General features: G+C 42.3%; 1 protein-coding gene across 2 annotated transcripts in view; it reads left to right on the forward strand.

Moving 5' to 3' along the window:
- Positions 1-13346, forward strand: part of PCSK5 (proprotein convertase subtilisin/kexin type 5) — an 883213-nt gene that overhangs the window by 307698 nt on the left and 562169 nt on the right. For both annotated transcript variants that reach the window (XM_075318085.1, XM_075318076.1), the window contains exon 6: positions 12008-12096. In XM_075318085.1, coding sequence (XP_075174200.1) covers positions 12008-12096 — 89 coding nt within the window. The remainder of the gene's footprint in view (positions 1-12007; positions 12097-13346) is intronic.

Consider the following 13346-nt stretch of genomic DNA (forward strand, 5'->3'; position numbering starts at 1 on the left):
TAGTATACATTGGAATGGAGCAAATTAAATACTCCTAGAAGGAATGGATAAATATATTTGTCCCTGAGAGGCAAATAAAATTAAATCAGATAGATAGAACATTTTTAGATCTGGTAGATATATGGGATATTATGGGGTATTTTATCCAGATTATAGGTGCATACCCGCATACATAAATACATACATATACATACAAATATATATCTATATATACATACATACCCACATACACGGATACATTCCAGCAAATAAAAATTATTTGTCTTCTTTTAATATATTTCAATATTTTCTTAGAATAGTTTTTAAAATTTTAGTTTGTCCCGTGTATTGTAGGATTATAGGGATATTAAAATTTTCCAATTCTTCAAAGGGTAATTCTTCTTGTTTTTGTTTTCCTTGGAGTAAAGGTACCGTCACACTAAGCAACATCGCTAGCAACATCGCTGCTAAGGAACAACTTTTGTGATGTTGCTAGCGATGTTGTTGTGTGTGACATCCAGCAACAACCTGGCCCCTGCTGTGAGGTCGTTGGTTGTTGCTGAATGTCCTGGACCAATTTTTTAGTTGTTGCTCTCCCGCTGTGAAGCACACATCGCTGTGTGTGACAGCGACAGAGCAACAACTATGTGCAGTGAGCAGGGAGCCGGCTTCTGCTGACGCTGGTAACCAATGTAAATATCGGGTAACCAAGAAGCCCTTCCCTTGGTTACCCGAAATTTACCTTCGTTACCAGCGTCCGGCGCTCTCAGCTGCCAGTGCCGGCTCCATGTTCCTGGGAACAGGGAGCCGGCACTGGCAGTGTGAGAGCAGCGGAAGCTGGTAACGAAGGTAAATATCGGGTAACCAAGGGAAGGGCTTCTTGGATACCCGATGTTTACCGTGGTTACCAGCATCCGCAGAAGCCGGCTCCCTGTTGCCTGCACATGTAGCAGAGTACACATGGGGTAATTAACCTGATGTGTACTGTGGCTAGGTTTGCAGGGAGCCAGCGCTAAGCAGTGTGCGCTGGTAACCAAGGTAAATATCGGGTTGGTTACCCGATATTTACCTTAGTTACCAAGCGCAGCATGGTTCCACGTGTAGCGACGCTCCAGTGATCCCTGCCAGGTCAGGTTGCTGGTGGGATCGCTGGAGCGTCGCAGTGGGACATCTCACCAGCGACCTCCTAGCAACTTACCAGCGATCCCTATCAAGTTGTATCGTTGTTGGGATCGCTAGTAAGTTGTTTAGTGTGACTGGGCCTCCTTGGAATTTGTTTGGTTTCTGTATATACTTTATCTAGAAACCTTTTACAAAACAATAGGGGAGATTATCCCCCCCTATCCAAAATTCATATACAGAAAAACTAAAAACTTGGGGAATTTAACAGCACCCACTGTACGAAAGACAAATGACACCCAACATAGAAGGGGTGTCATTTGTAATTTAAAAGGTTATTATCCCTGTAAAAAATGTATTATTTGTAAAGACATTAAAAATAAAAGAAGGAAAAATTTTATGAAGAGGAAAGAACAAATGGACATTAGGGACATGTCAAACAAAAGGAGTAATATACTGCATTGAGTGTCCTTGTCAAAAAAGGTACATAGGTAGAACAATCAGACTCCTGTACAAAAGAATTGGGGAACACATCAGAAATATAAAGAAAAAATGTATCAAACACCTCCTCTCAAAACATTATATGAAAAAACATGGGGGTCCTTTTCCGGTTCACAAGTTTGGGGCATTCAAAAAGTAGTGAACGTTTCTAGGGCGATTTTATTAAAAAAAATGTTCTAGCTATCTGATTTAAGTTTATTTGCCCCTCAAGGGCAAATATATTTATCTATTCCTTGTAGGGGTAGGTAATTTGCTCCATTCCAATATATACTATTCTTATGCAATTTTAGTCAATTTTCATGTTTCTAAACAATTAATTTAGTATGATATACTGTATATATATATATATATATATATATATATATATATATATATATATATAGTTAGGTCCAGAAATATTTGGACAGTGACACAAGTTTTGTTATTTTAGCTGTTTACAAAAACATGTTCAGAAATACAATTATATATATAATATGGGCTGAAAGTACACATTCCCAGCTGCAATATGAGAGTTTTCACATCCAAATCGGAGAAAGGGTTTAGGAATCATAGCTCTGTAATGCATAGCCTCCTCTTTTTCAAGGGACCAAAAGTAATTGGACAAGGGACTCTAAGGGCTGCAATTAACTCTGAAGGCGTCTCCCTCGTTAACCTGTAATCAATGAAGTAGTTAAAAGGTCTGGGGTTGATTACAGGTGGGTGGTTTTGCATTTGGAAGCTGTTGCTGTGACCAGACAACATGCGGTCTAAGGAACTCTCAACTGAGGTGAAGCAGAACATCCTGAGGCTGAAAAAAAAGAAAAAATCCATCAGAGAGATAGCAGACATGCTTGGAGTAGCAAAATCAACAGTCGGGTACATTCTGAGAAAAAAGGAATTGACTGGTGAGCTTGGGAACTCAAAAAGGCCTGGGCATCCACGGATGACAACAGTGGTGGATGATCGTCGCATACTTTCTTTGAGGAAGAAGAACCCGTTCACAACATCAACTGAAGTCCAGAACACTCAGTGAAGTAGGTGTATCTGTCTCTAAGTCAACAGTAAAGAGAAGACTCCATGAAAGTAAATACAAAGGGTTCACATCTAGATGCAAACCATTCATCAATTCCAAAAATAGACAGGCCAGAGTTAAATTTGCTGAAAAACACCTCACGAAGCCAGCTCAGTTCTGGAAAAGTATTCTATGGACAGATAAGACAAAGATCAACCTGTACCAGAATGATGGGAAGAAAAAAGTTTGGAGAAGAAAGGGAATGGCACATGATCCAAGGCACACCACATCCTCTGTAAAACATGGTGGAGGCAACGTGATGGCATGGGCATGCATGGCTTTCAATGGCACTAGGTCACTTGTGTTTATTGATGACATAACAGCAGACAAGAGTAGCCGGATGAATTCTGAAGTGTACCGAGATATACTTTCAGCCCAGATTCAGCCAAATGCCGCAAAGTTGATCGGACGGCGCTTCATAGTACAGATGGACAATGACCCCAAGCATACAGCCAAAGCTACCCAGGAGTTCATGAGTGCAAAAAACTGGAACATTCTGCAATGGCCAAGTCAATCACCAGATCTTAACCCAATTGAGCATGCATTTCACTTGCTCAAATCCAGACTTAAGACGGAAAGACCCACAAACAAGCAAGACCTGAAGGCTGCGGCTGTGAAGGCCTGGCAAAGCATTAAGAAGGAGGAAACCCAGCGTTTGGTGATGTCCATGGGTTCCAGACTTAAGGCAGTGATTGCCTCCAAAGGATTCGCAACAAAATATTGAAAATAAAAATATTTTTTTTGGATTTGGTTTATTTGTCCAATTACTTTTGACCTCCTAAAATGTGGAGTGTTTGTAAAGAAATGTGTACAATTCCTACAATTTCTATCAGATATTTTTGTTCAAACCTTCAAATTAAACGTTACAATCTGCACTTGAATTCTGTTGTAGAGGTTTCATTTCAAATCCAATGTGGTGGCATGCAGAGCCCAACTCGCGAAAATTGTGTCACTGTCCAAATATTTCTGGACCTAACTGTATATATATATATATATATTTCAATACTTTTTCTATATCTTTCTCTATATATCTATATTTAATATTTATATTTTTCTCCCGTCCGACTTCATAGTATTTTTTCCGATATTTGAAATATATTCCCAATGTGTTTTGAATTGTTTGCATATATTTATTGTAATACGGTCCTCTGATATCTGCTATTTTATGGCAATAGAAAGTGGAATAATAAGGAATTTGGACAGGAGCATGGACATGGAGTATCTAATCCTATAAATAGGATCTATGTGTGAATCTGGGCTAGGAAGGAAGGGGACCATATCAGTCCCTGAAACGCGCGTCGGATTCAGCCCAGATATCATCTATCCACAGCGAAGGCGTAAATGCCTGAGTATTCCAGGACAAACTCTATATAATTGGTGGACGCCCAGGAGAGTTGGTGAACTTGTGCCCCAGAAAGATTTAATTGTCTGGAAGAAAGCCTGGAGGAAAGCTGTCAGTGCATCCACGTGGAGGGGAGCGCTAGCCTGCTATAACCTAAAGAAGAACTACTGTCTCCATCCACCCGAACTGTGCACGGCACCGACATTATACTGAAACCCTCTAAGCAACGGACTTCCGACCAGGTAGCTTGCACCAGGCTCCTGCTACAGGTGTCGGTGTATTGTCGCATCCCTAATTCACCCCTTATTATCTGCGCTAGATCTACTAGAAGTGTGGGGAGATCTGATACCATAGGGGATCTCCATCTAAGCCGTTCAGTTTTTGGGCAGCAATCGTTAAGCGGGGCTATTTATATTCCAACCATAAGCTTACCCGGACAAAAGATAACCGCCAATAACTTTACAACAATGCGTTTAAACAGCGATGTAAATCTTCAATGGGTCTATATTTTGATATTTATGGAATTTGTTTAGACTTTGAACTGTAAAAAACAAATGTTTATTTAAAAGTTTTTTCAAACATTTTTTTAAAATATTTTTTGATAAAGTTTTTTATACATAAAATATGTTTAGCTCTACAGGCAAGCCTGCGAGTGTGTGGAAAAGCTAAAACAAAGTACATATATTTTCATACAGTGTGTCCATCCATATCCTGTCCACCGCCATTGACTTGAGAACAGCGCTAGCTATAGGTATAGAAGTGTTGTCTAGGTATAGTAATGTAGCCATGCGCTACGCAATGAAACCACCTATCGCGCCACCTGGTGGAAAACAACAGAGTTAGCTAGGCTCCTGTTATAAAGGTTATGAACACAGCCTGGTTATAGGGCGGAGTGCTCAGTCAGAAAGAGACTCAGTACAAATATTTACATATTTAATAATACATATTTAATAATACATATTTGTAGTGAGTCTCTTTCTGACTGAGAACTCTGTCCTATAACCAGGTTGTGTTCATAACCTTTATAGCAGGAGCCTAGCTGCCCAGATATGGAGGTTTGTAGTTCAAATAGTGGCATTCCAAGTTAGAATTTTAGTCTAGCTGCCCATACATGGAGGTTTGTTACCCAGATAGTGGCTTTTCAAGTTAGGTTTTTAGTCTAGCTGCCCAGACACGGATGTTTTTAACCTAGATAGTGGCATTCAAGTTAGGTTCCAGGATTACAGAGATTACCTTGCCGTTGGTGCCGGTTAAAGATGAGCGAACCGGTCCCGGTTCGGCTCGAGGCCGGTTCGCCGAACGGGGGTCCCGTTCGAGTTCGGTTCGTCGAACGTTCGACGAACCGAACTCGAACGTATAGGCTATAATGGGAGGCAATCACAAACACATAAAAATGCATTAGAAATGTACACAAACAGTTAATAAACATTGCCATAACACTTACCGGTCCCCGCGATCCCTTCTGCACTCTGTCTCCTGCCGCTATTCCATCCGATGATTGCTTAATCCTCCCGGTGACCTGCACTGCCAGCAGAGATGCAGGACCTATCGTGACGTCAAAATAGCCATGTGACCAGTGAACGTGGCTATTATTTCATTGGCTACAGACTGGTCACATGACTATGACGCGTCATGTAGGACCTGCGAGTGCATCTCTCCGGTACACGGTGCACATATGTGTATCGCCGTGTACCGGCGACATGCTCTAGCACACGGTCAACTCCCCGTTCCGTTAGGGACCGGCTGACACAGCCGGTCATTAACGGAGATCACCGTTGCCATAGCAACGCAGTTAGCGGTGACGACACCGCTAACCACGGCTTCGAGAGCACCGTTGCTATGGTAACGCGTCTGTCAGCGATACCGCTGTTACCGCTGACAGCCAGCACTGATCACTCACGGAGTGAAGGCTGCACGCTGCTTCCCGATTGTAGTGAGGATTGTAGTGAGGATGAGGTTCCCCAGCCCCAAGTGATGAGCTGGTGAACCTCATCCTCCTCACTACAATCGTCACTACTACTACACTAGTGAGGATTGTAGTGAGGATGAGATGCCTCAGCCCATGATGGGCTGGGGAACCTCATCCTCACTACAATCGTCACTACTACTACACTAGAAAGAAAGAAGACAGAAGAGCAGGATCGTGGAGAGCTGACAGGGGGTAATAAAGATGGAGTCTCTAATGTATTTGTGTATTTATTTCTATTAAAGTATTTTTTCTCTGTGTGGTGTTTTTTTTAACCCTTTATTGGAGATTCTTAATGGCCGGGTCAAACGTGCCTGACATTAAGAATCTCTGGCTTAATACTGGCTAGTAAAACAAAGCCAGTATTAACTCATGATTACCCAACAAGCCACCCGGCTCCAGGGCTGTTGGAAGAGTTGGATACAGTGCCAGATGATGGCGCTTCTATGAGAGCGCCATTTTCTGGGACGGCTGCGGACTGAAATCCGCAGCAGAGGCGCCCAGAAACCTCGGGCTAACCTGTGCTGCGGATTCCAATCCCCAGCTGCCTAGTTGTACCCGGCTGGACACAAAAATGGGGCGAAGCCCACGTCATTTGTTTTTTAATTATTTCATGAAATAAGTGAAATAATTAAAAAAAAACGGGCTTCCCTATATTTTTGGTTCCCAGCCGGGTACAAATAGGCAACTGGGGGTTGGAGGCAGCCCGTGGCTGCCTGCTGTACCTGGCTAGCATACAAAAATATGGCGAAGCCCACGTCATTTTTTTGGTGGGCAAAAAAAATCTGCATACAGTCCTAGATGGAGTATGCTGAGCCTTGTAGTTCTGCAGCTGCTGTCTGCTCTTCTCCATACAGACAGACAGCAGCTGCAGAACTACAAGGCTCAGCATACTCCATCCAGGACTGTATGCAGAAGTTTTTTGCCCCCTGAAAAAATTATGTGGGCTTCGCCATATTTTTGTATGCTAGGCAGGTACGGCTGCCCCCAACCCCCAGTTGCCTATTTGTACCCGGCTGGGAACCAAAAATAAAGGGAAGCCCTTTTTTTATTATTTCATGAATTTCATGAAATAATTAGAAAACAAATGACGTAGGCTTCGCCCCATTTTTGTGTCCAGCTAGGTACAACTAGGCAGCTGGGGATTGGAATCCGCAGCACAGGTTGGCCTGAGCTTTCTGGGCCCCACTGCTGCGAATTGCAGTCTGCAGCCGCCTCAGAAAATGGCATTTTCATAGAAGCGCCATCTTCTGGCGCTGTATCCAACTCTTCCAGCACCTGCCTGCTATACCTGGCTAGCATACAAAAATATGGCAAAGCTCACATCCTTTTTTTGTAGTTTTTTGGCAAAAAAAATAAAAAATGCTTCCCTGGATTTTCCATTGCCAGTGAAGGTAACACCAAGCAGTGGGGGTTAGCAGCCAGTAGCTGCTTGGATTACCCTTAGCTAGCAATACAAAAAATGCAGCGGGAGCTCATATATATTTTTTTTAATTATTTATTTAAATAACTAAAAATAAAATGGGCTTCCCTGTATTTTGATTGCTGGACATCACAGTGCTGTAAAAATAAATCTTTAAAAAAATGACGTAGCGCTCCGCGGTATTTTTGATTCTCAGCGCAGATAAAGCAGACAGCTATGGGTTGCCACCCCCATCTGCCTGCCGTTACCTTGGTTGGCAATCAAAATACAGGGAAGCCCATTTTTTCTATTTAAAAAATAGTTAAAAAAAAAAATGACGTTGGGTCCCCCCATTTTTGATAGCCAGCTAGGGTAAAGCAGACAGCTGTAGCCTGAAAACCACAGCTGGCAGCTTTACCGTGGTTGGGGATCCAATGTGGAGGTCCCCTCAGGCTCTTTTTTATAATTATTGTATAAATATTAATAATTACACAATAAAAGTAGGGTCCCCCCCAAATTGGATCACCAGCCAAGGTAAAGCGGACAGCTGTGGTCTGGTATTCTCAGGGTGGGAAGGTCCATAGTTATTGGGCCTTCACAGCCTAAAAATAGCAGGCCGCAGGCACCCCAGACGTGGCGCATCCACTAGATGCGCCAATCCTGGCGCTTCACCTCAGCTCATCCCGTGCCCTGGTGCAGTGGCAAACGGGGTAATAAATCGGGTTGATACTAGCTGTAAAGTAACCTGAGATCAAGCCCAGCAGTTTGTGATGTCATGGCGTCTATTAGATACTCAACATCATAAACTGTCAGTACTAACAAAAAAAAAAAATCGACAAAAGAAATTTATTTGAAAAAACAGTCCCCAAAACATTTCCTCTTTCACCAATTTATTGTAAGAAAAAAAATAAAGGGGTCCCACGACGACTCTGGACCGTCTAGAATATGGGGGGGAGACACTCAGGGAACGTATCCCCCATTTTCTAGGAGTTCGGACCCTTCATGTGAGGAGTGTGGGTGCAATGAATCTGCACTCACTCTTCTCGGGTCCACAGCAGCAGTGTCCATGTCGTAATGGTTGCTACCAAAGCTGCAATGCCCTGCTCATGAGGTAAGGGCATGCCTAATCAGGAGAACTACTGTAGAGGAAGCTCTGCTCACTGGTATATAGGTGCTCAGAGTTAATAATAGATAAAATTAGTGAGTAACCTCGGCACTCTAAATCTCCCAGACTAAGTCAGTAAGTCACAACGGATAGTAATGCAAAATCACTCTTTATTGGTCCGTATTAAGAAAAAAAATTTTTTCATAAGCATATATGTTTTTGTCCAAAACAAGTTACAAATGACGTTTCGGCTTGAGCCTTCGTCAGATTGGACTTATCTGCATGTAATCATGAAAAATGACAATAATCAGTATCACATAAGAGTGAGAGAACAATAACATAAACTCAAACAATGTAGAGGTACAATTGGGATGCAGCAAAAAAATTGCAACACAGCAAGAAATGAAACACATGATACAAATGTCATAATACAGTACAAGGACAATATAGTAATGACAAATATGGGGTCAGAGTAGGCTTAGACAGCTCTGGTACGAAAGAGATGTCAATCATAAAGTAACATGTGCAGTAGGTGTAGAGCTACAGTATGCATGGCAGAGCTAATGGGTAGACCGACCATAGAAAAAGAACGGAGAAAAAGTGGAGAAAAAATGGAGAAAAAAATGGAGAAAAAGTGGAGAAAAAGTGGAGAAAAAATGGAGAAAAAAGTGGAGAAAAAGTGGAGAAAAAAGTGGAGAAAAAGTGGAGAAAAAGTGGAGAAAAAGTGGAGAAAAAAATGGAGAAAAAGTGGAGAAAAAGTGGAGAAAAAGTGGAGAAAAAGTGGAGAAAAAATGGAGAAAAAGTGGAGCACCCTTTGGTGCCTTTCATGTGGCACTAAGGGGTGCTTAGCTTTGTATTTAGCCAAAAAAATGAAAAAAAAAATGACGTAGGGTTCCCCCTAGTTTTGTAGCCAGCTAGGGTAAAGCAGACGGCTGCAGCCTGCAGACCACAGCTGGCAACCTCACCTTGGCTGGTAATCCAAAACTGAGGGCACCCCACAATGTTATTTTAAATTAAATAAATAATTTAAAAAAAAAACACGTAGGGGTCCCCCAAAATTGGATCACCAGCCAAGGTAAAGCAGACAGCTGGGGCCTGATATTCTCAGACTAGGGAGGTCCATGGTTATTGGACTCTCCCCAGCCTAAAAATAGCAGGCCGCAGCCGCCCCAGAAGTGGCGCATCCATTAGATGCGCCAATCCTGGTGCTTCGCCCCAGCTCATCCCGCACCCTGGTGCGGTGGCAAACGGGGTAATATATGGGGTTAATACCAGATGTGTAATGTCACCTGGCATCAAGCCCTGGGGTTGGTGAGGTCAGGCGTCTATCAGATACCCGACATCACCAACCCAGTCAGTAATAAAAAAAAATAGACGACAAACACATTTTTATTTTAAAAAACACTCCCCAAAACATTCCCTCTTTAACGAATTTATTAGAATGAAAAACAAATCCAGGTCTGGTGTAATCCAAGGGGTTGCCATGACGATCCACACTGTCCCAGTCAATGAAGAGCAGGATGTTCCCCATTGGCTGGGAGAGCAGTGCAGTGACCTGAGCTAACATCAATGGGTCAGCCCAGGTCACTGCAGGGCATGACAAGTGCTGCTGTCAGCGAGGTACATTACCTGCGCTGATCTCCAGCACTGCCGACAGCCCCTGTCACTGAGCTCAATGACTGGCGCCTTCACACCAAGTATCGCGAGAGGTCCGTGACGTCACCGCTAGTCAGTCTCGGGTCGGAAGCGAGAGGTGATGTGACAAGCGGCGGCCATGGAGGACAGTGACAGCGCTGAGGTCGGGATGGCGGGACTTCATCACCGCAGGTAAGCCGAGCGGGGTGTGTGTGTGTGTGTGTGTGTGTGTGTGTGTGTGTGTGTGTGTGTGTGTATGTATGTATGTGTACATGCCGCGGGCAGGAGGGGGCGGAGCGAGCTGAGCGGGGAAGTGTGGGCTTCCTGCACGTAACTAAGATAAACATCGGGTTACTAACCAAAGCGCTTTGCTTGGATACCCGATGTTTATCTTGGTTACCAGCTTGTGGCAGGCTGCCAGCGATGGCTCCTGCACACTGTAGCTGTAAAAAGCCCTGCTTTTTGCTGCTAGAACCGTTCTCGAACGTATCTAGAACTATCGAGCTTTTGCAAAAAGCTCGAGTTCTAGTTCGATCTCGAACAGCCCCCAAAATCACTCGAGCTTAGAACTGGAGAACCGCGAACCGCGAACCACGCTCAACTCTAGTGCCGGTCTTACATGCATTGGCCAATACATAAACTAAATATCTCTTTTTTTCAAATATTCCTATAGCAGTAATGCAGTACCAGAGTTCCATTATACATTTTTGGCTTTTTAGTGTGCAGCTGTATGCATTTTATAACAACCACTCTCACAGTCTGCCATCCCTGCAGCCCGCCATTGAGTTCTCTGCACCTCTCTGTTTCTTTTTCCGCTTTGATGCATATCTTCTTAGACTGCTTCACTTCCAATGTGACTAGGCCTTTGAAATGGACAAGTCATGATATCACTACGTGCCCTACAATGTCACGAGTGCGGTGACATTAGAGACCTAGACAGCGGTGGAAGCCGTTGCTTGGAGTGAAGCATCTGAAGAGGATGTATATGAGGAAGGAAATGGAAAAGAAGAGGGGTGGAGGACCGTATGACAGACTACAGGGGTGGCAGAACAGGTTAGCGGTGATGTGATTATTATCCCTACTTTTTAACCATTTGCCTGGCCCTCTGGGGCCAAAGCGAATTGAAAATGATCCATATTCTGTATGCAATCTTTACATTTGTTTTAATTTTGCAAGATGTGCAGGATTATTTACATTAAAAATATTACATAACCAACTAGTGATGTGAAACTCTGACGTCACAATAATGTATTAATTTATTTTTACTTGTTAACCATATGAATACTGTCTGTTTTCTTTACACTGATCCATACTGTTAGCTTAAGAACCTCATGATATATATATATATATATATATATATATATATATTTATATATTTTTTTAATATTTACCGTATATATATATATATATATATATATATATATATATATATATATATATATATATATATATACATATATATGCACAGTATATATATTAAAAAAATACTACTGTTTCAGCATTTGGAATTTTTGGGGGACTAAAATAAGAAACACTTCAAACACAATGGAGTATTTGGGTCAGTCACATATGTATTTTTTGCCATTTTTCTCAAAATGTTCCCTAGAGAAAAAATATATCAGAAAAAAATGTATGTTAGAATTGTGACAAGATAAAAAATGCTGCTACAAACACTTATAAAAAAAAATCTGCTTCACATTCATGACATTTTTTTTAGATTCAATAAAAACTCTGAATGTGAGTGTAAAGTGTACTGTATATTGAAAAATGCATGCAACAGGCAAGCGGAGTAATAATGAAAAGGTAACAATAGTTTCTGATAATTGTGTATGATATTTTGCACTTTTGTGTCCTTTCAATTTTTCTTTCAATTGGATATGAAAGTTTTTATTTTCTTCCCTTTTTAGACATGGAACTCGATGTGCTGGAGAAGTTGCTGCTACTGCAAATAATTCTCACTGTACAGTCGGAATAGCCTTCAACGCCAGGATTGGAGGTACATATTCCTAGTTTTATTGTTTTTATACTACATTTCTATATACATAGTAGATCACAAAAGTAAGTATACCCCTCATATTTTGTATATACAGTTGAACCTCGGTTTCCGAGTAACTTGGTGTGCGAATATTTCGCTATACGAGCAAAGCTTGCTGTAAATTGTAACTCAGTTTACAAGCAAGCTTTGCCATACGAGCAAATACTCACCGCACACACTTCCAATTCCGTACTTTCACCGCGCTCTGACCCGTTCTTGCACTCCGCACAAACACATACAAACACACACAAACACACACGCACAAACACACAGGCACATACACATATTATGCTCACCTTACCATCCGTTCCATCACTGGCCTCCCAGTTCTTGTAGTTCGCCGGTACAGGATGTGTATCAGCTAACCATCGCGACCGATGGAGGAACTTCCGCTGTCAGACGCTACTCAAAGGCAGCGCGCTGGCCAATCAGAGGCAAGTGGCTCCTGCCTTTGACGTCAGCGTGCTAGCAGCGGAAAGTCCAGCATCGATCACGATGGTTACCCAATACACATCCTGTACCAGCGAACTACAAGAACCAGGAGGTCGACGAGGTAATGGAAGGTAAGGTGAGCATAATATGTGTGTTTGTGTGTGTTTGTTCGTGTGTGGAATGGCACAATAGGGGACCAGGATGGGACATTGAACAAGTTGTGGAATGAATTGTCTGCATTCCAATGATTTCCTATGGGAAATCTTGCTTTGCTAGACGAGTAACTTGGTTTACAAGCACACTCCCAGAACAGACTGTTCTCGTAAACCAAGGTTCCACAGTATTTTATTATATCTTTTCATGGGAGAACACTGAAGATCTGACACTTTGATACAATGTACAGTAGTCAGTGTCCATCTTGTATAACAGTGTAAATTTGGTGTGCACTCTAAATAACTGAACACAGCCATTAATGTCAACACTGACAACAAAAGTGAGTACACCCCTATGTGGAAAAGGCTAAATTGTGCCCAAAATTTCAATATTTTGTGTGGCCACCATTATTTTCAAGCACTGCCTTAACTCCCTTTGGCATAAAGTTTACTAGATCTTCAGAGAAGCCACTGGAATCCTTTTCCACGCCTCAATGACGGATCCGGTGAATGTTAGAGACCTTGCGCTCCTCTACCTTCCATTTGAGAAGTCCCCACAGATGCTCAATAGAGTTTAGGTCTGGAGACATGCTTGACCAGAGTCCAGCACCTTTATCCTCAGTTTCT

Source organism: Anomaloglossus baeobatrachus, chromosome 1 (assembly GCF_048569485.1).
Source record: "Anomaloglossus baeobatrachus isolate aAnoBae1 chromosome 1, aAnoBae1.hap1, whole genome shotgun sequence".
Taxonomy (NCBI): Eukaryota; Metazoa; Chordata; class Amphibia; order Anura; family Aromobatidae; genus Anomaloglossus; species Anomaloglossus baeobatrachus.